The following is a 25,716-nucleotide window of genomic DNA, read 5'->3' as shown; positions in this document are numbered from 1 at the left end:
ATGACTTCTACAGACACAGCCAATAGTTAAGTAACAAAAAGCTGCCTTAAGAAGTAAACTCTTCGAGAAGATCTGGCGGAATAGGTCTCATAAACTTTTAAGAACAAATCCCTGCAAAGTTTACTCAACTGTCGGCATATTTGATGTCACACTTCAAGCTAGTTCAAAACAGTGATGATCATGCACGTTAAATGCAGACGTAAATTCTGAATAGCATCTAAAAATTTAGTTTGTCTTTATAAGAATGACCACAATACAATACACGTGCAACACATGCAGCATTTGCTAGTATTGTGAACTAGATATAAATAGATAACATACTAATATTACAAAACACGTAGCAAAACATATACCGCATAACGTGCTAAACAGTATATATTGCTTATTCTCGCGAGACGGTGGACGATATCGACTTTCGCGTGCATCTACTAATGACCCCATGTTTACGGAAAATTGACGCATGTCAGAAGCGAGTGGTCAGTTTAACACCCTACACGAATGCCGAAGATTCGTATGGCAAATGTATTTTCACATGGACTCACAACGTCTATCTTTACATTTAAGAGCGTACTTAACGGAGAAAGTAAAAGAAGGGGCAAGAATAAACCTGTGAGGTCTCACCGCATGGGATGAAGCAGCATAAGGCAGTAGAGGATGAGGAAGAGGTGGTGCGTGTACCAGAACAGCTCGTAGTTCACGGTCCGGATAGCCATGGAGGACGTGCTGACAATCAGCATCAGTAATAGGACCATAGCCACACCGGTCAGCCCTGGAACTGTGGTGGGCATTAAAAAAGACATCGTTTGTTTTGTATTGCATACCAAGTTAACCTCTTTATGGCCTTACACAACAGGTTTGTATTCACTCGAAAAGCTCAGTTCAATAGTCTAGGGAAACACTGGAGAAACAAACCTAGCAAAAGAGGAGATATCTCCTGTGCGTATCTTCCCTTTTCCCTAGTCAGAGAGTTCTTTTTGTTTGCTTTGGAGGATACATATCCGAAAACGTTTCTTCATCGCCAATTAGAGACTAGGATTGCAATGCGTTTTGCATGAGTTTCATGGTAATCAATCACTGCTAGGAAGAATCACAATAGACAAGTGTCCCAGTATGTGTCTTCTGTATGACTTAGCTTTGCGAGGGCGTACAAGCTGCAGACCCTAACAGATTTGATTTACTTACAACGATGACCGAGAAGAACCAGTACTCTTTTGGATAAATGTGGCAGGTTCTTTAACGTGTTAGATGTGTAGTTGTTCTCCATGCAACGTTCTATCAAAGGGCGTCCTACGTATAAACAATATTTATAAAAAGGTTAAATGTCTTAGCCAGCAAAATTCTGGAAAGATACATTCAATGTATGTTTTATTTGACCACTTTATAGAATAGAAATAAAACATACTGAATCTCTATGTCCATTGCTTTGAGGTATTTGCCGATGGTACTTAGTGTACTATAAGAACAACAAATAAGGTGACAAGACAATAAATAGATAATACCTGTCGGAAGTAGCACCTGTATTGGGTCCTGTAGAAGAAAAGCAAAGAAAACAATTTACAAAATGTACAAAATTATGATAGTTTGTGTAGTTGGAAAAGAATAACACAGTCAAACTGAATAAGTTAGTGTCTTCCATCACAGAATCAACATTGGTACTTTTCGATTCGATTGTAAGAAAATGAAATAGTCATTCCGAATTGTTTATCTATACTTTCGTGGGCAAAATCACCTGTTTGGGATGCGCAGCTGCGTTAACACCTGGATACTTCACGTTGTAATGTTCCGAGAAGTTCAGGGCGTTGTAGAAGTGCCCTAGACAGTGTGTTGCTGGAAAAAAGAAATATATATTTAAAATCTACCCTCTTATATACTCAAGCTCTCTTTTATAGTCTTTACCTAAAGTCTCTGTCCGTCTAACTGACATATCGAAAAAAATGATGTATCGTATAAAGTATTACGTAGGACGCCAAGTAATCTCCAAGCAGATCCTACGGTAGAATAAGATAGTATCAAAAGCTGTCAGAGGAGTGAAGCTGGCCTAGGAGTGTGTTATTTGCTATCGGTGGCTTGTGCCAGCTTTTGATGCTATCTTATACTACGGTTTAGTATCAAAAGCTGGCAGAGGACTGAAGCCGACCTAGGGGATGTGTGTGAAACCGGCGCCCGTTTGACTCCATTTGGCCAGCTATACTCCTTGGCCAGCTTTGATACTATCTCATGGCACCAAAGGGTCTGCTTGGAGGCTAGATGCCAAGGGCAATTCCAAAGTCAAACAGAAAGACGTACTAGAAACAATGAAGAATCTATTGCTCAGTATACCACTTTGTTCTCATATTCTCATTTCTTCGACCTTCCTAGCCACTTATCAGATTTCATCATGAAGTCATCTTTTTTTCTTGGCCATTTTTATCCGCACACTCGCATCATCTGGAGTGCCCAGATGATGTCATCCATGTGATTGAATAAACATGGCACGAAAAGGCGGTATGTTAGGGCTTGAGGCATGTTCGTGACCTTGTCTAATGACGAGAGAAATGTCAGCCTCTTTTCTTATCAACAGAAACGTTGTCCATCGTTAACCACTGTGACTTTCTCGGCAAGACCGTCTGAACCGTGGAGACGGTCGAGTCTACCTCCTCCCTCTACATGACGTCACCAACACATCACTTCCAGATGCTGTAAGATCCTCACAAAACAATTCGACCTTTTTTCCTGTTGTACTACCTTGAGATCAAGACATTGTATTTATTCGAAACCTGTCATGTTTCCGATCTTTTGTTCGTTTGTTTTGCATTCCCGGTAAACCGCCTTATGGCGTAACACACCAGGTTTGTACTGAACTGTACACATTGCATATCCAGACAGATTTATTTGATCAACTCACACCGGGAAGAACCCCTACTCTATTCGATAAGTGTTGTGGGTTCTTAAACGTGCTCGATGTGTGGCTCTCCTCTAACACGGGTCCTATTCTAGGGATGGCCCTAACCGAAGCTCGGTACTCATTTTAACTTGAGTGAAGTGACGAAAGTTGTTTCAAACACCTTTACCAAGGGTATAAGATCAGTGGCACATCAACGGATTCGAACCCAGAACCTCTGGGTTGTGAATCGAACATCCATTGGGAAAGACATGTACACTTTACACGTTTTTCCTCACTTCAATCGGGTGAAAATAATGACCTTGATCCGACTAGGTCGTTCCCTCTGATAGGACGTTAAATGGAGGTCCCGTGTTTGAGGAGAGCCACACCTTGAACACGAACCCACCAGACTTCTCGAAAAGAATAGGGGTCATTCCTGGTGTGAGTGGATCAGTTAGCCATGCAGTGTGTACTCTTCAGTACAAACCTGGTGTGTTACGCTATGAGGCGGTTTACCTTGTATGCAAAACAGTCTCGAAAATTGAAGAAGAAAAAAATGGGAATAGTTGATGCTGCATTGGCAAATTCAGAGATTTTGTGTGGCGGTCTCAGGGAACCTGACTGAATTTTGAGAGTTGATATATATTGTATTCGTGAACGTTCAAGATATAGCAACTTATTAGACACACATGAGAGTGTTGTACAGCTCCTTATAAAAAGCTAGAGCTAGCCTTTGCCCCAGTCTAGCCATGCTCTCTAATATGTCTTTCCGACTGACTGACTTGCACATGCCGTTTCAAATCTCTGTAATGATGTTATCGTAAATCATGTTAGTTCAGCATCCAACCCTCATCAATCAAGGCCACAAACAGCTGACAACTGTTTCTATGGACGTTTTCAATCAGCTAAGAGTGAAAGGAAACCGGAGAACTTAGTTTACACGGAAATGGGTTTAGTAACAGTAAGCTAATCCTGCCCCTTTAGCCTTTACTATATACATCACGTCCGATCAATCTGTTATAGTCAGAACAACTGACGGTGACCGTGAACAGGGAGCTAATGAAAGAAAAGTTGACATGCTGGCAATTGTCCGTCAAGAGAGGTCTAAAGAGACCAAGCTTAAGTGGTCATAATTACTTGCTGTAAGAATACAGTGTATAGTTCTTTTTCTATACATGTCACGTGCGATTAACATGTTATACGCTGGAAAAGTGAGTGATCGTGAGTAGGGTGTAGAGTTGGCTATTGACAGCAGGGTGATCCTGTCAGCGAAAGAAACATTTGAAGTGTTATCAAACAGGATGATCCTGTTAGCAGTGCGTGGTAGTATTGTTGCACTGTTGAGAGGATGATCCTGGGAATAGCCTGCAGGCGTTATTTTGATGAAGAACATTGTCGGTAATTGTCCGCCAAAGGTAATCTCCAAGCAGATATTGCGGTGGCATAAGATAGTATCATAAGCCGGCAAAAGGAGTTAATCGGCCACCGCGGTGGCTAAGTGACTCCTTCCCCAGCTTATGATACTATCTTTAATATGCCACCACAATATCTGCAAGGAGATTACGTCAAAAGGACCGTAAGGTATTGTCTACTTACCGGCGGCCACACATATAGCTGCCCCGCACAGCATGTGGAACTTCCTGCTGCCGTCTAGAACCCGCCGTGCCTTCCGTCCAACGCACTGGAGAATAAAATATCGGGTTGATACACGTACAGGTTTCTTTTTTATTACGTAAAATGCAGAAGGTAACAAGTCGTCAATTTGTTTACTCGTCACAATTAATGAAATAGACAATTAGAGTTATCCTTATACCATCACAATTAATAACAAAATACAACACGTTCTAACACGTAAGACATCATAGCTAGTGCTATCTTATTAGCGACGTTCCCAGCTTTCCAGGTTCATTCACAATTGCAAGATGTAGAATTTGAAGCTTGGGAAACTACCACATGCTCTGCAGAGTCATTCGTTGCGATTACAACGAGACACATTCAAAATTTTAGAAACTATGCGTCTTGAAAGATGAAAACTACTAGTATGCCCTAGGTTACTTTGGTTTTATATCCATCTTTCTGTCGTTCTTTAGCCTTTTGTCTAGTATTGGGATTTTATTTTATTACAAAATCAGCAATGGCTTTCACCTGCGTATGTTTCTATGTCTACCAGAAGATGTCTGATCAGAGACGAAAGCAGATGGGGCTTAAGTAGTGTGTGGTAACAAAAAGAAAAGTTGAATATCATATTCTCTATTCTACAAACCTAATGAAATTATTTTTGGAACTTATTTCGTCATTGGTTTTGTATCTTATCTTTGCAGATGCCCCTCTTGTGCAATGCCAAATGCTTCTTTGATTTTCGCTTTTCCTTCTTGAATCACTGTAAATAAAACTCCGTTGTTACCTGTGTTGACCCCCTGATGACGGCCAGTACAGTCCTACACATGGGCAGCAGGATGAGGCCACAGTTCAGGTTCAGGACGGAGGCAGAGGCACGGGACACGCACAGGCCCACCTGGGGACACAAGGGGTGACGTCATCATTATCACACGTCATCGAATGACGTCATTACCACCATGTCTTTAATGACATTATTATCATAGATCAATCACAGACGATGAATGAGCTTTTGGTGATAGCCCAGCTGTATACTCCATCGACCAAAAAACACACTTAATGTAAAAGCAGACATTTTTGCGGTGGTTTTATGTTCGCGGTTTTCGCGTTGCCATTTCACCACGAACTTAAAATCACCGCGGACGTTTTCCATGGCAGTAAGAGACTACAGTGCATGGTGCTACCGCGAACTTAAAACCACCGCGAACTGAAATGCATTTACAGTATACGCATACTGTATACTGTATACACACTTATTTTCACATGGACTTAATTTCGCGATAGAATAGTACTAATACAGTTGAAACGCAAATTCGGCCGATGTCGTGATTTAGTGAAGTCATCACGAAAATAAAAACAACCTAACACATGTCAGGACCTACTGTGCTTCAGCACATGTAGAAATGTGTCACTTCTCCTGAGAAACATACCGTGGCCGACTGGGACAAATGATTCAAACACTTCCGAGCCTAATTCCAAGAGTCCCGCGGCAGATTCCAACACTTCCGAGCCCAGTTCCAAACAGCGCGGCAGATTCCAACACTTCCGAGCCCAGTTCCAAACGGCGCGACAGATTCCGACACTTCCGAGCCCAGTTCCAAATGGCGCGACAGATTCCAACACTTCCGAGCCCAGTTCCAAACGTGCCGCGGCAGATTCCCACACTTCCTAGCCCAGTTCCAAACGGCGCGACAGATTCCAACACTTCCGAGCCCAGTTCCAAACGGCGTGACAGATTCCAACACTTCCGAGCCCAGTTCCAAACGTGCCGCGGCAGATTCCCACACTTCCTAGCCCAGTTCCAAACGGCGCGACAGATTCCAACACTTCCGAGCCCAGTTCCAAACGGTGCGACAGATTCCAACACTTCCGAGCCCAGTTCCAAGGGTCCCGCGGCAGATTCCAACACTTCCGAGCCCAGTTCCAAACGGCGCGGCAGATTCCAACACTTCCGAGCCCAGTTCCAAACGGCGCGACAGATTCCAACACTTCCGAGCCCAGTTCCAAACGTGCCGCGGCAGATTCCAACACTTCCGAGCCCAGTTCCAAACGTGCCGCGGCAGATTCCAACACTTCCGAGCCCAGTTCCAAACGTCCCGCGGCAGGGTTTTCCAATCGTGCCGCGACAGATTCCAACACTTCCGAGCCCAGTTCCAACAAAGGCAGTAGGCCATCGAGTTTTTGTTGAAATCAGTATTAGTTTGCTGTAATAAAAATTCGACTCTAATGAACTCAAAGTGTGTACTCGGTCCACCATGGGATTCCCGAGAATCATACACTATTAAACATACACTGTGTACTCGGTCCACTGAAACATTCCCGAGAATCGTCATACACTTACACACACCGTGCACTCGGTCCACGGAAAGATTCCCGAGAATCGTACACTTACACACACTCGGTCCACTGAAAGATTCCCGAGAATCGTACACTTACACACACCCGGTCCACTGAAAGATTCCCGAGAATCGTACACTTACACACACTCGGTCCACTGAAAGATTTCCGAGAATCGTACACTTACACACACTCGGTCCACTGAAAGATTACCGAGAATCGTACACTTACACACACTCGGTCCACTGAAAGATTTCCGAGAATCGTACACTTACACACACTCGGTCCACTGAAAGATTTCCGAGAATCGTACACTAACACACAAACTGTGTACTCGGTCCACGGAAAGATTCCCGAGAATCGCACACTTAGCGGTTACAAACACACTGTCGATTCCAAAGAATCATACATACGAACGGTTGCCGAAATCACCCGAAGTTTGCCGAACACCGACTTCCGAACGCTTTGGTGTTAAAAACAATAATGAATAATAATAAATAAGGGCTATCAATGCAAACCAGGGGCTAATTTGCATGATTAATATAATTAATGAGCACAGTTTATTAAGCCACAGTATTTCATAATACTAGAACACTTAAACATGACAAATGTAACTAGAAAAGAGAGAAATATCGCTAGACATCAATTATGCAAATTGTTACCTAATTTACACAATTAATGAGAAATTGTTATTACAGTGTTAAATGACGAAAATTCCATTCTTCCGAAGCCACAGTATTTCATAATACTAGATCACTTAAACATGACAAATGTAACTAGAAAAGAGAGAAATATCGATAGACATCAATTATGCAAATTGTTACCTAATTTGCATAATTAATGAGAAATTGTTATTATAGTGCTAAATGACGAAAATTCCATACTTGCGACATTTGGCAGCAACATGTACGTTAAGTTGAACATGCATACGTAATTCATGTAAATTAGGGTCTCATTTACATAATTCATGAGAAAATGCTACAATAGATTTCTTTGCTAAGACTTTCATACTTTGAACACATTGTTATTCTTTGAATTATTATCTGGTGCATTTGCAGCCAGTAGGTACCCAATGTGTTTCGTAATGAGGCTGATTTACGAACTATAAGCTATAGCAATAATCTAATTGCTATAATAGAACCTATTTTTCACTACATGTTGTAATCATAATAGTCAGTACATATCATGTTGTACAGTTTTTCAATGTCGAAAAAGCCTCTCTTGCATTGGTAACTTCAAGTTTAAAATCCCTATAAAAGGAATGGTTCGTTCTATTCATTTTATCGTAGACTCCAATCATAACAATCACCACCTGCGTTTCATCTGACCTACCTAAACTCAAATCAGTTGGGCGAGGACAATGCCCGCAACCCGAATCCGACAAACAAGGCACCAACCACAAACTCGAGTCAGGAAAACGCAGAAAACGCCCGGAAACTGAGTTATTTGTATCATGTACATGTACAGTATTTTACTTTCTCTGGACTGAAAGACTGGGACCGCCATAGCCATGCAATCTGAGCACTTTCTCGTCCTTATTAGGTTGTCTTGCCATGGACGTTTAGTCATAGAAATGATATTTTTACTTCCCTTTCTTCTGCTTATTTTTGTAGAATTCCACAGTATTAAGTATAGGTAGGGTATGCCCTAAAACGTTAGGGTGTTACATCAAACAAGTGGATTTACACAACGCAGATTATCCATTTCAATTTATATAACTTTAGGTGATGTGACAAAGGGCCGTTCATGTCATGTGGCGCCGACCATCCGCATGCATCATTGGCGAATGGCCTGCGATTGGTTAAATAAGCCAGTGCTTGCCTTGCATTGTATCTATTTACAAGCGTTGTGCAATGAACTTTGACTTGCCTTTTTCTAGCCCTCCGTAAGAACCACTGACTCATTCCTTTCGCTTGCTATCCGTCTTAAGCAAACAAAAAGAATGAGTCAGCGGCAACTACAGAAGATGGTGCCTATCCTAGGCATAGAAACAGAGTCCTAGGCTCATTTTCAGCTGCAGTGCCGTAATGAACTGCTACCTCTGGCCGTGTGCTGCAATCAATTTCATTATCTCAGATAACCAATCGTACAACAGCATTCCTTTGACCAATAACACCGGCGGATTTTCTAGACTAGACCAATCGTGTATAGACTAGCCCCTGTGGTTACCTGTCTGAAACCCCAAAGTGTCGCGTCGTTCGTCTGCCAGCCGTCTGATGTGACAGACATACCTCGCAACTCCCATTACAAAAGGGCATCACGGCCGCTGTGAATCCTTTGTACTTCAAGCCGTGTCTAACCCAAGACAACAGGTTAGTAGGGTCGTTTTTCACATAGTGCATTTATGTGTTTTAAGCAAGTTATCAACAGTCCAATGTAATGCCAATAATTGGCAACGTTAACGTTGAATTCTTTTGTGAACGTTGGTGGACATAAAAACGCGGACCTACCGCCGGTGCTTACATGTAAGGCCTCACTGTGCTATATCAATTCGACCGATCGCTGTTGTTGTTTACATCCGGGGCATTCGACGGCTGGCGCCTACCAGAATGGCAGTAGATTGGATTAAAAATTCATATTTGAATTAGCAGATCAAATTATTGGTTAATATGTAAATCAATCTTTTTCCAAACACCTGCTTTTTGCCTACCACTGCGTCACCGTGAGCGTGACAACAAAGCAAGAAGACTGTCTCGACCTAATTGCAATAATTTCGCTTTGTTACTTCCAGGATCTTATTGGTGCCATCAAGACGGATCAACTGCAGCTGCAATGTTCATGTTGGGACTTATCCCGGTGAGAGGTTGTCCGATGCCATCTCCACGGCTAGCTGTACGGTGAAGTCCAGGAGATCGGTGCTCGTGTGAAAGCCCTGTCGGAGGACCCGAAACTAAGTTAAGTTCTTGTGTGTTTTATGGGGTGTGAAACGGAAACATATTGTAGAGATGGTCTGGGACTAACTTGTCGGCATGATAGGAAGTAAACGATTTGTGCGGTCTCTTATGTATTAAACTATAGGCCGGTGTCTCTGACATCGGTCTGTGGTAAAGTGCTCGAACACATCGTGCACAGCCACATGATGAAACATCTAGACACTCATGGCATTCTGTCCCTAGCGCAACATGGTTTCAGAAAGGGTCTGTCCTGCGAGAGCCAGCTGGTGCTTACCCTCCAAGACCTGGCCAAAAACATGGACCAGAACAAACAGGTCGATGCCGCGGTGGTTGACTTTAGCAACGCATTCGATACCGTGCCTCACGAACGTCTGCTGAGCAAACTCGAGCACTATGGCATTTCTGGCCTTCTTCAGTCTTGGCTTAGGGCCTTCCTTGCGGAGAGAACCCAGAGGGTTGTCTTTGACGGTGGAACATCTCAAGTACCAGCCAATTTTCGCCCGCACTGACACCTACAAATTCTCATACTTTCCCAGAACAATTCCGGAGTGGCACCCCCCCCCCCCCCTCGCTACTCAGTGCCCCACGCGGGGTCATCTGGGGGTACCTATGATGATGATGATGATGATGAATTACAACAAAACAAGAAGGCTGTCTCGACCTAATTATAATAATTTCTCTTTGTTGCTTCCAGGATCTTATTGGTACCATCGAACCCGGATCAACCAGGGGACCTGAAACTAAGTTAAGTTGTTATTTGTCTTATGGGGCGTGAAATGGAAACATATTGCAGAGATGGGCTGGGACTAACTTGTCATCGGCATGATAGGAAGTAAATAATTTGTGAGGTTACTTTAACTTTAAAAAATCTCTTGGTTGATGGTAAGGCGCTTGAGTGTGTTTTGTTGACATCTCGAGTGATGATGCAGGTAGGGGTTTATATCAGGACATTTTGTAAATGGAGGCTCCTTTTGCACTCGGTCTTCAGCCCGTTTCTGTGTTGTACAGGCCTGGTGTGTGGCTGATTTGGTTTCTGTGACTGTGTCGATGGCCGGGATTGTATTCGGCCAGTTACTGTAAATTCTGTTGTTTTTTTTTAAACAGGGACTTCCCTGATTCACCATCTGTTGTCATTTCTGTTTTATGTCGTGGTCAGTGGTTGTCGGGAACCTAGACCATTACATAATCTGCCTTGTGTCGTTATCTTGGGTCCCGAACCAAGAGAACGACACAGGTCAGAAAGGAAAACAGGTGGCTGAAGAGCCTATTTAATATCAATAGCACTAGACTTCTCGGCGTCGACACAGTTACAGAAACCGAATCAGCTATTCAATGGGCTTGTATAAGGCAGAAACAGACTGAAGCCATTACTCTCAAAATTGTAACCAAAACAAACGGCAGCATTACTTGGAATTTCAGCAAAGCGCACTCTTGTGCTTTCCATCTTTCAAGAGATCATGAGTATTCCCGCTATTTCTATGTTAAACCAAGAACTGAAATTACAATCACAGATCAAGTTAACTTCCTGTCATGCCTCATTCACATAGCTAAGCTTACTTTAAGTATTAGGTATAGTCTTTACCATATTTCTTGGTGAAGTTTCATTTTTGTCTCGTCTTTTATACTGAGGATCATCGTACCGTAAGAAGAAATGTCTGGACGCGGAAAGGGTGGCTAGGGCTGGCGAAGGAAGGTGCCGAACGTGAACGATTCGCAGTCTTCCCACACATATGACAAGGTATCGTATCGTATTGTGTGAAAGCAGTTTTTGATTATAGCTAGGACAACGTTCTTTGCCAATGAATAACAATTCATTTGTGTTGGCAAGTTTAAGTTTATAGTTTCATTTTCAATGTTTGTACCCGAACAATTAATGCTCAGTACTTAAATTAATGCTTGAATGACGCATATGAATACATTTGTATTATTGTTGGAATGTTTGTCAGGTGGATCATGGAAAAGTTTGTCGTACGCATTCTTCATCTGAATATCAGATAGTCTGTATAGAGGTTTGGGGTGTTCCGTTTCTAGGTACTTGCCATTGGACAGGCCTTAATCCTTTGTGTTTGTGGCAGCGGTGGTACGGCACGCTGATGCATATGTCTGTTTCTTCTACCGATTTGTTAGAAATGACTGAACGTGGAAAGCAAGGAACGGAGTTGGATAATGGACGTGTAAAGCGTCACCGTTACTGAAAGTGATTCGTGACAACGTCTGGTGCATCACCAAGGCACGAGTCTTTCCGAGACATAGACAAGGTATTGTACTGCATTGTGTGTCCAGTTCGTATACTCGCCAATGGACAGCCGGCGTTGAACCAATTGTGTTTGTTGCAGCGGTAGTGAGGCAGTTCATGCTTGTCTGTTTCTTTTGCCGATTTCACAGCAAGGCCTGCCGGGAAAATGTGGGCAAAGGAGGTGCCAGGCATCCGAGGAGACAGTGGTCCTGGCGGAAGCCGTCTTGGTGCCACTTCCCATAGTTGGATTCGTTGAAAGTCGTCTTCATCAGCTTCTTGAGAAGACATTTCATAACTGGATGTTTAGAGGACAGTCCGTATGTCAATCATCTCTACAAGACCTGATGGACATCAGTCTTTCACGGACATATGACAAGGTATGGCACAGTGTGTTGTGTAAAATTAGGCAATCGGCCTAATGCTAGGCATGTTTGTAGCATTGTATCTTGTTTGCGCAGTATTGTCAGTCCGTATAAACCGACAGTAGTAACAATTGTAGGACTACCCGAAACGTTCTAATGGTGTTGTACTGTGTTTTGTGAAATTAGCTTTTCTTAATTGTAGGACAGCAGTCTTTTTCCTTTGTGCTGGTAAATTTAAGCTTACAGTTTCAATGTCTGGACCCGAACAGTGCTTTGGAGAGTTTTATTTCTATAATCAAAATTAGGACTGGTTGAACAGTTTGTGTGAAGTTGCTGATGCATATATGTTTGTTCTACCGATTTGGCAGAAATGCCTGGACTTGCTAAGGGCGAAGGAGCTGGGAATGTAGGCTTCAGGTGCTACCATCACTGACGGTGCCTCGTGGCAACATCCAGTTCATCACCAAGCCAAGGAGTCATTCAGTCTCTCCAAGGCTCCTTTTGAACGCAGGGCTTCAGTCCGTCTCTGTGTTATACAGGCCCAATGTGTGACTGGTTTGGTTTCCGTGGCTGTGTCTGTGTCGATGGTCGGCATTGTTTTTAGCGTTACTCTAAATTCTGTTTTTTAGAAAACAGGAACTTTCCTGGTTCACCATCTGGTGTCATATCTGTTTTATGTCGTGGTCAGTGGTTGTCGGGGACCTAGACCATTACATAATCTGCCTCGTGTCGTTATCTTGGGTCCCGAACCAAGAGAACGACACAGGCCAGAAATGAAGACAGGTGGTTGAAGAGCCTATTTGATATTAGTAGTTTAGTCCTTTAGACACACTATACTTTTTGGTGTCGACACAGTCACAGAAACCGAATCATTGCAGACAGAATGCAAAGTGTACATTACGTATATCAAGATGTTAGATTCATGTAGTTAAGCTTGCCTATTCCCATATTTTTGAGTCAAGCTTCATGTTGGTCTCGTATTGCAAAGAGGTTTGGAGATACTGAGCTGTGTAGACATGCGTCTTTTGTAAGTAGTCTTTGTTTTGAATATATCATATCATATCATGCCATTCCAGTGCAGGGTGACTGTCTTTTGTTGTCACTTAGCCTTTGTGTTAAAAATGCATTTCAATTGTATTATTGTAATTCAGTAGATCGATTAATATTGCCCGTTTATTGATGAGTATAGGTTGTTTGTAGCCTTTTAAATCAGTCATTTGGAAAAATCCCTACCTAAGGCTTAGGCTGACGCTGATACTAACACAAAGACACAGACACGCACACACACTAACAAACTAACCCTTCCAAACACACAATAACATACTGATGCAACATCTTTTTGTCGAACACTAATAATCAGCTCTGCCTAAGCCTTAGACTACAAAATAACTTTCTATTCTTCGTCAAGTACAAAGGCGCCAAGCTACCTCTATACCATGTAATGACAATGTTACATTTACTGATCTGATTTTGGCTCTGTTGGCCACCGTGTCCTAGAGTAAGGGTAATTGTTAATCTATGTATGGAGGATGTTAAGATTTCAGTTCAATTTTTAAAGTTTTATATAGTGCTTGTGTATTTTTCTCAATTCATTGTGTGTTTTTTAGATTTGCACACATATGTTTGCATATATTTATTGTCAATAATTGCTATCAAATAAACTGTTTGAAATCAAATGTGTAGTGTTTATTCTACACTAGTCGAATTGAAAGGAATGGATTGTTTCACCCTCCCCACACCCTCAACTAGACGTAAAATGGATAGTCCTACCTCCCAATATGAAAAGGTTGGGTTCCTTTCCCCAGACCCTTAACCCCACGTGAAATGGTTGGTCCCTCCTTCCCCATACCCTTTCCAAGAAACTTTAACCCCACGTGAAATGGATGGCCCTCATTCCATATCCTCAATCCCTTGTGAAATGGATGGTCCCCGTTCATAGATATTTAACGCCGCGTATACCCCATGCATATCAAATGGCTGGTCCCTCCCTTACCAGACCCTTAACCCCTTGTTAATGGATGGTCTCATTTTCCCCAGATCCTTAACCCCATGTGAAACGGCAATTTATAATTGTACCCCTTCCCTTCAATCTTAACATTTCCAATACATTCTGGTAGACTTGGTAAGTATTTATCTCCATGAAAATAGAAATATAGTTTTGGGTGTGTCTGTGTGTGTGTGTGTCTGTCTGTGTATTTGTCTGTGTGTCTGGATCTTTGTAGTGAGCATAACTCAAGAAGCTCTGGATGGATTAAGATGATATTTGGTATGTGGGTAGATGTTGGGAAGACGAAGGTCAAGGTCAATTTTGGGCCCCCTGGTTTATATTAGCTTTTCTTAAAGTCTTGGTAAAATTATTCATTGCCATATCCGACATTCCAGGGGATCAACTTTTGTCTTATGTTGAGTACGTTTTGTTTTAAAGAACTGCGAGTTCCTGTAGTGGATACTGCTTGTTACCCCCCCCCCCCCATCCTCCATTTATACCACAGAATTGATGCATTCTGGCCAAAGCACTCAGAGCTGGAATTGAACCCAGTTGTATAATCAATGAAAAACATTTATGATAGGTCACTCGTCACAAGAGATCACCTTTCTTGTTAACAGCAATGCTCTACAAACATCCATAAAACAATCTTCATACATACAGCCAGGCGAAATGATAGAACACAAATACAACACACTTACAACAACAATCATTAATACTTATAAACAATAAAACCGTCGCCATGGCAATAGTTTTTATTGCCACGCTTATTAGTCTGTGACCAGACCCTCTGGTCGACAGACTTTTAGTTTTGTCACGTTTACGCGCGTTCGCAGCTGTATCTGTATGTTCCCGTTGTCTGAATTCTATGTGGTTTGGCAGGTCCTTTGTACTGAGGTTGACGATGATGCACGTGAACTTTTTTTTGCGGCAGGTGGTTTTATTATGGATTTTATAAAAATAACACCCCTACAATTTGTTCGTCTTGCGGTGTTTTGGTCCAGATCCTCTGTATGTGGGTCACGGTGTCATTGGAATTTGTCAAGCAGATGCGTGGTGTTACCTGATCGTCAAAGTTATTCGCGTTCGCATCGGTATCTGCATGTTCCCGTTGTCGCATACGTACGTTGTTTGGCAGGTCATCTGCACTGAGGTTGACGATGATGCACGTTGTTTTTTTTTGTTGTTTTTGCGGCAGTTGGTTTTATTAGGGACGCAATAAAAATAACACCCCTACAAAATGTTCATCTTTCGGTGTATTAGTCCAGATCCCCTTTATATGGGTCATGCTGTAATTGAGATATTGCAAGCAGATGCGTGATGTTCTCTGGTCGTCAATGTAACGCGCGTTCGCATCTATATCTGCATGTTCCCGTTGTCGCATACGTTTGTGGTTTGGCAGGTTCTCTACACATAGTTGGACGATGATGCAAGGTGTTTTATTTTTTCGGCAGCTGTTTTTATTATGTATGTAATAATTTCAGAAATCACCCCTGCAAATTGTACGTTTCACAGTGTATTGGCCCATGTCTGCATATGGTGCCCGTTGAGGTAATTGGGTATAGTTAAGCAGATGCGCGATATGTGCAAGAATTTTACGCGCGTTTGCTTTCTACCTCTTATTCAACAAGTTTATCCGTACTACTTTATGTACCAGCATCATGGACCCCGGGATTCACCCATTAACACTGTGTCATGCTACCTTATGGCTTCACACTAGTTAAAAACTTATCGCACAGTTCATCATCAACAGCTGTGTGTTATCGTATGTGGGACATGGGAACCGACATCTAATGTTCCACTAATGACCCTGTCAATCAAATACCTCCTGTCGCCGTTTGCAATGAAGCGTGTAAGAATTCTCGTCCCAAATGAAGTTTAGCCATATTATATTCCCGGACTTCGACTAAGAAACATCAAGGTCCTATTCCGTGCTTCATACTTATTACGTCCATAACAGAAACATGTTAATACTTGGTGCGTTTGTTAGTCTGCCTGTCGGTCTTGTAGGTGTGTCTGTGTGTGAATGTGCCTGTGTATTAGAGTAGACCATCCGGTAACTTATCGTCACCATATCTTTTTGACTTTGGCCACATGTTATCTCACAATCCATACCTGTTTAGTAAGATTCACATGACACAGAAATATTAGGCAACTTTAGATACAACGATATATCTAACACCATGAAAAGAATCATATAGGATATAAGCACAACGTCACACACCAAAGAAGACAAAACAACCAACATATACCAGACCGACGTCACAGACTATGTTACCTACGGTCACTTGTTTCTATTAATTTAACTTACACAAATTTTAGAACAAGATTTTTTTAAATGTAGCCTGGTACCCAGCCGTACGATAGCTCCTGAGTCCCTTCTGTCCTCTCTGCAAATTTTTATTTCCACTTATGATTTAAAAAAAGTGTCTGGATACCAAGCTACAAAAACAGTGACTTCCTCTGTATCTTTTAAGTGGACTTGTATTTTAACATTGAAATCAAATCATATGAAAAAAATTGAACCAGCCATGTTTCTACCTTTTCTCATAGCAATAAAAACAAATGTCAATGTCACAATACAATCATGATATGAAAGTGTGTCAGACTAAGTCTACATTGTGCTGCAATCTGTTTCAATGGCTGGGAAACCCTTACAGATACATATCCACAGCTGTACAAATACATCTTGTATTGTTTTGCAATAAAAAAGATACATCGAAAAGAAATATCCATCACAGTGCCTTACCACAAGTAATGCACTTTTTAGTGAGCCCTGGTTTCGGGAGCGCAAAGCCCAGTTCGACGGTTGGACACCATGCCTCGGCACGTTTGGAACTGGGCTCGGAAGTGTTGGAATCTGCCGCGGCACGTTTGGAACTGGGCTCGGAAGTGTTGGAATCTGCCGCGGGACGTTTGGAAAACCCTGCCGCGGCACGTTTGGAACTGGGCTCGGAAGTGTTGGAATCTGCCGCGCCGTTTGGAACTGGGCTCGGAAGTGTTGGAATCTGCCGCGGCACGATTGGAACTGGGCTCGGAAGTGTTTGAATAATTTTGTCCCAGTCGGCCACGGTAGAAACAGCTGATTTCTGTAGAAACACGCGCCGTGTATTTATTTACAACAGTCTGCTAACCCGAGCCATTCTTTACCCCAAGGCGTTGATAGATTGGAGTTTGTGTCGTCTGTAGCCTCTCTTGTTTCAAATGTACGTCTGTTCTAACACTGGCTATTGTTTTCTTAGAGATCATGATGAGGAGTCAAAATTTTACTTTACTACAGTTCTACTGGCATATATGCCCTTACTCTGGGGGGGGGGGGGGTTGATCTCGCTGGGTTTGTCCTAAGTTTTGACAGATCGATAGACGAATTTCATAGAATAAGAAAAACAGTTACGCTTTGTGTAATTTGTTGTCTTTTCAGTCATTCTTGCGTACGATGTGAAAGTTTTGAAGGACCTTTTAATCGGATGTCTGACAGCGATTGAACGACGATTCACTGAAGTGCAAATAGCTAAGTCTACTGTTGGCTGTTAAAACTTACATTCCAAGCAGAGGTTCGCGGGGAAGATTGTGGCTTTCTTTTAATAAGTGCAGTCACACGAGCGTGTATGTTAAGTTCATATGAGGTTCATATTAATATTTTTCATACACAGTCTTATGCAGAATACGCACCTACATCACAACGCATCTTAATCGTGTTGTGCCAGTTTTAGGTACGGGTACTGGGCCGTACTGTGCGTAAGCCTGTTTAGGCTAAATCTAGCACAAAATGACACATGATCGAGGTATACACTCTTCCGTGATCGTCACTTTTCATATATAATCTTTACTGACACGACAAAAGTACAGTGACTTTCGTAAGGTCTACATTGTATAACAACTACTTACAGTACAACTAAACACACTCATACCTATAGATATCCATATATGTGTGTTAAGTTGTGCTGTAAGTAGCTGTTTAAAAATATACATATAGACCTTACGAAAGTCGCTGTACTTTTGTCGTGTCTCAATAAAGATATATACATATATATATATATATATATATGGATATCTATAGGTATGAATAAATCAACATATAGGGTCTAGCATGTCATTTACACTGTTGGTTTCATATATTCACAGTTACGAAGTTTACTTCAATTGAAGCATTTTATTTTGTCTTCAGCCCTCCAAAAAAAGCTTTACAAAAACGCTCGACTGTTCAACTGAGACGCCTTTTGACAAAGTTTTGGTGTCTGACAGACAAACCCTCTATGAGTTATCATAAATATACGGCGCCATATCGGGGATTAAACTAGAGTCAACACTCGCACAGTTGGTGCACAGATCACATGTCACTGACCCGGATTGTTTATCACGTCTGTGTTTGGAAACGGAAGAAATGTTTGTTTGCTGGCAGGATTTGAAAACGAAACATCTGTGGCCAGCAAGAGATATAAAGGCGTACTCAGAGAATAAACTGTCTGGACTCTGAAGCCAGATAAATCACCTCAAAAGTGTATACCAGCATATGCTTTGTCGTTGGGTTGTTTCGTCGTATGATATTCAGTCTGGCTATAAGTATAACCATTAGAATGAGACCCACCTGAGCCTGTCCAAAGAATTCATTCAGTTATATGGCCTGATCTGAAGCTACTAATACCATTTGACAAATGTGACTGACTAAACCATTAAAATGACAAATTAAATGCTCGTAAGCTTTCGGAAAGTTCGGCCTCTTGTGCTTAGTGTGGCAAAAATGAGCATTGTTGTTGCTGTAAATCTTGTAGTGTCTAATGGTACGTAAATTTCTTTGCAGGGTACTATTTTACCGAGGGTTGCAATCCCTTCATCCCCCCGTATCTTGTAACGTGGTAGAGGCACGTCTTCAATTCGACGCTTAACTCAACTTATTGACTTATTCATATCTTTAGATATTCATATATGCTCGTTTATATGTACTGTAAGTATAGTTACGTTGTGTCAATAAAGATTTCTCTTTTATCCTTGCGAATGGGACCCAGTCCTAAACGATACTAGTATGTCGTAACCTCGGGACTCCAACCATGGTCTCTCAGTCATGTTAGCCCTTATTCAGTTATTGTTATGTTAACTAGGGCGTTTAGCTTTACTCTGTACCCCTATTTTGTACTTTGTGCAATGCTTGTTGCCATACATTGTATCTTGTATAATTTTTATGCAATAAAGTTCTTCTATGTTATCAACTACTTGGAATCAGGAGTTCAATTGCGTGATCCACTAACATGTTTAACCCTAACATTTTGCACTCCAAATCCTACGCAGGTACAAATCTTGGCTGTGTTCCTTGTAAAGAGATCCAGACAAGTGTGACAACATGGTAAATTGGTATAACAACAAAGAGGCGGAGAAGGAGGAGGAGATGGACAGTTTGGAGGCATTCAGATTAAATATTTGTGACCGATGTCTGAACCCTGCGTCTAAACACTACAAGCAGTGCGATGTGAGAATCCGACGTACAGTCTCCAACACAACACAAGGCTTTTCCCTCTGTTTATAGTCTGGATGCCAGACTGTTTCCAGGGCCATCTCCTCCGCCAGCGCAGAGGGCTTTATAGCCTGGTTACGAGACATCAGCCCGATCTCAAAAATATCTATCGGCGTCCCTACACGATAGATATTTTTTTGAGATTGGGCTGGGGTCTGGTATCCAGGCTATTAAAGAGGGCTGAACTAGAGACTTATAAATCTCAAAGCAGATGTGTGGAATCGGCCCAGTCCTGTTGTTTAAATTATTTGAAACATCTAGTGCATCTTCAACTTTCTAGTGGCGCACTTTCTTGAACTCTTCCCCTACATGACTTGGTATCTAAGGTACACCACTAGGAATAAGTAAATAAAAACAAGATGTTTTCCTTTTCATCGTGTATAGTCGGTAGTCATTTTCAGCATAAAATCATTATGCTCTCTCGGTCACTTCCCGATCCAAAAACGAAGCGACCGAGAGAGCGTAGTTAAGTCCAGATATCTTTTCTGGTAAAGTAAATAAACATTGAAATGAAAAGAGCCGGCATCTAGGCTAATCATTTTGAGTCAAAATGCTCGACACCCGCAAACAGTGTAGACAAATAGAAGATTACATGACGACACACATGTACGCAAACAAATGACTTTGTCTCATAGCCCGCGGCCGGTCACCATTCTTCTCAGGTCGGCTTTCTAATAGGGCTCTTTTGCCCGACCCAGTCTGTTAAGTATCGGCCTGTTTCTGTCAGCTTGTCTTGTTAGCTGGCACCAGAGCTTTGCGATAACGTTAAATCTTCCTGGCGTGCGCTAATGAACTAGGCGGGCGGGCTAGCTCCCAGCACCGTAGGGATAGCGACAAGCTCCCGATGGTATGGCTACCAGGCTATCGCCTCAGAGCTCCTTTGTGAAAACAAAGTACAGAAGGAGTCAGATCAAGTTGATTAGATACACCACATGTAGGGAACACTAAGCCGTCTGTTGGGAGAGAAAAACAGACGGCTTAATTTGACATCGAGACAGCCGTTATCAGATATCAGGGTTTCCCCGGTTTACAGGAGCCGCGCTCAAGGACGGAAGTCCGGCCGTCCGGTCAAGACAGGACCGCAAGCCAGCAAAATTAGTCTGGATACCGGACGGTTTCCAGGGTGAACACTAATCTCCAAGCAGATCCTACGGTAGCATACTGGATAGTATCAAAAGCTGGCAGAGGAGTGAAGCTGGCCTAGGAGTGTGTTTCGCTAGTCTCAAACCGGTGCCGGTGCCCGTTTGACTCCATTTGGCCGGCTTTACTCCTTGGTCAGCTTTGATACTATATCTAAGGCACCGTAGGGACTAGTGTTTCGCTACCAGGGCCGGTTTCACTCCTATGCCAGCTTTTGATACTATCTTATGCTACTGTAGGATCTGCTTGGAGATTAGGTAAACACAGCTAGGCTAGCTATCGGCTACAGAACCAACGTGCTCCTCAGGAAATGTTACCACAAACACCTTCATCAGAAGGGTCTTGAGTGTATTCTTTGGGACTAAAGTTGGCAATGTAGCCGAAGAGTGTGGGTCCTGAAAATAGTCTGGAATCCAGACCAACAAAAGCTTGTTTCTCTGTTACTGTACATGTTTCTTGAAGTTATATTAATGTTCCGCGTTTGAGGATCTTCATAACAAAAGCAACTTTTTGGAAAACTACTTTTATTCACACGCTTGTATTGATTTAGGGGGTACCAGTTTACATGGCCTTATGCCAACCCTCTGGTCTCTTTCCTCTCGGTTCTAAACTTTGTTCATAAATGAATAATAATGAAAGCCTTTAATAAAATGGCTTTATTGCACATGTGTGCTTAGTATAGCTTACAGTTATAAAATGCACATTCATAATCATACATTCAGAGCAGTCCAGCACAGGAACTTGAGACGGTGAAACTATGAAAACAAATCTGGGCAATATTGGATTTAAAAAGAATGTAATAAACGCCGACAAAACCAAACCCGGCCTAACATTTCAGCCAGTCAAGGTCACCGAAATTTTGAATGTAAACTGAAGACAGAGTGCTGTAAGAATGCGCTTTTTGTTTCTCAATTATTCCTTTTACACCCCAACTGAGGGGGTAGGCGAGCTGCAATAACAAACACGAACAAGGCTGAACAAAGAAAAAAAGAACGGTACCACGGTAAGTTTTCTAATACAGCCAAGAAACTGTCTGGGATCTCTGAATGGATGGATGAATGGAAGAAATTCGGGTGTTGAAGGCGAAGTAAAAATGTTTTGTGTTTCTGACCACAGTCCTGAAGGAAACAGAGAAGGCATTTATTTTCTTTTCTTTTTAAATTTTCTTTTTAGGTCACAGTGTGTGTGATCCAACAGTTATTAGATAGTCTGACAATGTAGAACTGTAACGCATAATTACACTACTAGTACTACAAATGTATTTTCAACGTTATATTTTATGCGGGTGTCACCATAAAGCTAGGTTCAGTCAAAACAGTTCATATCACTTTTCCTATTCAAACAGATGAGAAGCATGTGTTGGAAAATATTCTACAATGTTTTCGTCATTCATTATTCTATGTCGAAGATTTTATTTTGGACTGGACCCCCAAAAGCTTAGTAGGGGTCAGTCGGGTAACAGGAAACAAGACATATTTTTCCCTCGGCCTAAGGTTCTGAGATCTACCGTTTGCTAATGAACGGTATCAAATAACCGATCCGAGCCGTCTGTGCCCACTACGGTGAAAGGGCGAAGGCCGCACCGGGAATTCAAAGTCACCGGTCGGACTTGCAAGAAATCAACAGCACTAGACCATTGACATTGTTTCTAAATCATTCACACATTGTAAATTATTTTGGTATTGTAGACAGACCACATTTTCATAAAAGGCACCCATCAAAGAATACTGTAAATGCCTGTAATTTCACGGGGATATCATTTCACTGTGAGTAAAATTGATCGTTCGCGGTGGTTTTAATTTCGCAGTTTGAAACAATAGCTTAGCCAGGAAGAAGGCAGTGTACAATTACAAGTATTTGTCGCGGTGGTTTTGACATCGCGGTGAAGCTATTATAGAGGCCACGGCAAAAATCACAAGCATTAAACCATCGCAGAAATTTCCACATTTACAGTAATTTAAAAATCTGTAGTTCTAGCTTTGTGTACTCACCCCCAGCATCTCGTGTAGGTAGTAGTACCTAGGCTCATACATGTATTCGGTGAAGGTACGGTGGAAGACCAGTATGTTGGCAGCAAGCCACAAGAGCTGACGAGAAAAACAAAGAAAATGTCATGGTGCTAGTAAGTACCAAGAGATATAGCCTGGGTGTCAGACATATTTCTGTGGCTTTCAAAAACCAGCTCGTAGGCTCCAGTGCTCGCGTGCCCGACAGACACTGTTCTATGTTGCAATTGGGTAGTCCCTCACTTTAGACGGAGGGCGTGTCGTGTGCCCGGTAAAACTAAAAGTTCGTCTGGGGCAAGTGAGCCCTTCTTGAACCGAGAAGCTGGTTTGTTAACGCCCGGATGGAAACAGTCCGACATCCAGGCTAGTTTCTGGTGATTGTTTCCTGTGTGTGGCACTGCAGGAAGTCCATCAAAATCAAGATTAAACGAACTGGGCGGCTCTAAACCTTACAATAAACATCATGTATTTTACCATGATTTTACGTGGTGGTTTAAAGGTTGAAGAGAACAAAGCAAATTGGAGTGTAACACTTAGACCATGAGCAAGAAGGCTGCAACAAGAGCGTATGCTGACATTATGACAATTATCTTGAAAACACAGTATTTCCTAACCTAAGTAGTAAAAAGAAATGTATGTTGCTGGCTTACCAGAGCGAAGTACGTAGGTGCATCGTTTGCAGCCCAGTTACGGGCCGATCTGACCATGGCCTCTTCTCGGACTTTCTTCCAGACAGAGCCGCGCCCAGGAACGATGTAGTGCCCCGGTTCCCTCCAGGCTACCCCGCCGCCAACAGCCAAGCTCACTGCGGCAGTCTGCGGTGGCTGAGACACTCGGGGTAAAACAAGTCTGGATTAAATTACTCCGTGCCTACAGAAAGGCCGGCTTGGTCACCGTTCTCCACAATTGCCAGGCTGTTGTTTCACCGGTCCAGTCTGCTATGCAAAGGCCTCTTTCTCTCAGTCTGTCTTGCTGGTCTTTGAAGAAGTGCGGTACCCCGTAAAATCTTCCCGGGGTGAGGTAATGAACTAGGCGGGCGGGCTATGTCCAATCACCGTGGAGATAGCGTCGAACTCCCGGTGGTATGGTTACCAGGCTGCTGATTGACCGGCTTCCGTCTCGGCTCCTCCTATGGCTTGAAACAGACGCAAAGTAAACATTAGAATATATTAGAATTATAAATAGCAAATTGTTATCAAATCGGGAAATGATGTGTCAAATTTGATCCACGCCACAAAAGAGGGTAGTTTGTTGAACAAATGACTTCCCGCGGAGAGAGGTCTTTGTCAAGGTCGTGTCAAAAGCTTGCTACCAGAAGTTTGAAGAGAGCCTGCTTGCACTAAAGACCGGTACCGGAAGTTACTTGATCTTCGACTTATGGCAGTCCTCTAGTTCCAATTAGGCCATGCTATTTTGATTATATGGATGATAATAATAGAAGTTTACTTGCAAGTTTATGCCCGAGGGCTAATTTTAAGTACATGGTATAAACATATGAGATATATACAAGTAACAATGAACAGTTATAAACAATATTCTATTCGGATACTAGTGTTGGCTATTTCTAAACAGGTTGGGTTTGACTTCTTCTTTTTTTGGAAGTAGACGGAGACGAAAAGCCCCACTTTTTCTACAATTTGTGGGTTCTACGATTTCAAGAGAAAAGATATTTCCCCTTGGCACCCTACCCCCAAATGATGTAACGTTTATAGATAGTGTTGAATAAAGAAAAGCCATGAGCAGGGTGTCAATGTCTATAGTTAGGCTCAGTCTACATGTAGGTAACAATACATACTCGTGGCCCTGACTTGAAACAAATGTGGCAAGTGAAATTTCTGATCTTAACACTACACCGCGGGTACAGTATCGGTGGTCAGGCGTCTGGTTCAAGTCAATATGTCAAGTTGCGGAAATGCAAGGCGCAAGATTTAAAAGCAAAATAGTGATCCTGAATGGAGGTGAAGCAAATATATGATCATATTTATGTATATAGAGAGGACAGAGGAGCTGGATACCATGCAGGCTAGATAAGAAATAAAGCATACAGAGTGCATGCGAATTACATCACGAAGTTTTTCAAGTACGCTTTGGCCAAGCACACCCTATACCCAGATGCCCTATACCCTTCTCGATATTAAAGTGTGTTTCCCTCTTTTACGAACAGATCTAGAGGTTTGGCGATAGAGACTTACCCCTGAAGCAAAGGTCGGGTCGTGGATATAGTAGTGGTCGGGATTTTTACTGGCCTCTACTTTTCCTACTTCAGTAAAAGTCCGGACCACTACTATCTCCGCGACACGACCTCTGCTTGGAGAATACATCATAAAAACAATGGGCCGCCTGCTTTACGTTCAAATGACAAATGAAATCCGCGTATTTTGAAGATAACATTTCTAAAAAGTTTTCATTTAAAAGAAGGTACATACAAGGTTAAGGAGGGCATGTATTTGGTGTATAGGGTGGGTGGTCCCCCAAACTCGGACCGCCTACGAATTACGCCTAATTATGGAAGCCAATTATGAAACACTTATCATCTCGTTACGAATTATGGGGATGAAAAGGACCGTTCTTCACGAATCACGGTAAGCTGAATCAGCTTGGCACGAATGCAGCACCCCTCAACACACACACTTACACAAGTTACAGGAGACAAAGTGCCTTTGTATTGTAAAGGCGGAAAATGGCCACTATAGTCTATAAGCTAACGTAAGTAGCGACTGTTGCACTTGCAGGAGACCACCAAGGAAAAGATCAAGAACCGGAAC

General features: G+C 42.3%; 1 protein-coding gene and 1 long non-coding RNA gene across 3 annotated transcripts in view; one reads left to right on the top strand and one right to left on the bottom strand.

Annotated features, from left to right (window-relative positions):
- The window catches only part of LOC118422503 (NADPH oxidase 4-like), a 37,634-nt gene that overhangs the window by 5,838 nt on the left and 6,080 nt on the right, over positions 1-25,716 (bottom strand). Inside the window, exons 2-8 of one of the 2 annotated variants that reach the window (XM_035830124.1) lie at positions 23,602-24,086; positions 22,937-23,032; positions 5,268-5,378; positions 4,460-4,544; positions 1,730-1,827; positions 1,500-1,527; positions 622-775 (exon numbers count right to left, since the gene is read on the bottom strand). In XM_035830124.1, the coding sequence (XP_035686017.1) occupies positions 622-775; positions 1,500-1,527; positions 1,730-1,827; positions 4,460-4,544; positions 5,268-5,378; positions 22,937-23,032; positions 23,602-23,658 (629 nt within the window). In that variant the 5' untranslated portion in view covers positions 23,659-24,086. Of the gene's footprint in view, positions 1-621; positions 776-1,499; positions 1,528-1,729; positions 1,828-4,459; positions 4,545-5,267; positions 5,379-22,936; positions 23,033-23,601; positions 24,087-25,716 lie in introns of those variants that run through there. The other variant, XM_035830125.1, reaches the window with a different exon arrangement.
- On the top strand, positions 11,177-13,498 carry LOC118422521. Its single transcript, XR_004831916.1, has 4 exons — positions 11,177-11,449; positions 11,839-11,969; positions 12,097-12,324; positions 12,678-13,498. It is a non-coding gene; the product is annotated as an uncharacterized LOC118422521 (long non-coding RNA).

This window comes from Branchiostoma floridae, chromosome 9 (assembly GCF_000003815.2).
Source record: "Branchiostoma floridae strain S238N-H82 chromosome 9, Bfl_VNyyK, whole genome shotgun sequence".
NCBI classification, from domain to species: domain Eukaryota; kingdom Metazoa; phylum Chordata; class Leptocardii; order Amphioxiformes; family Branchiostomatidae; genus Branchiostoma; species Branchiostoma floridae.
Note: the sequence above shows the minus strand (reverse complement) of the source record. Positions and strands in the feature narration are given on the sequence as shown.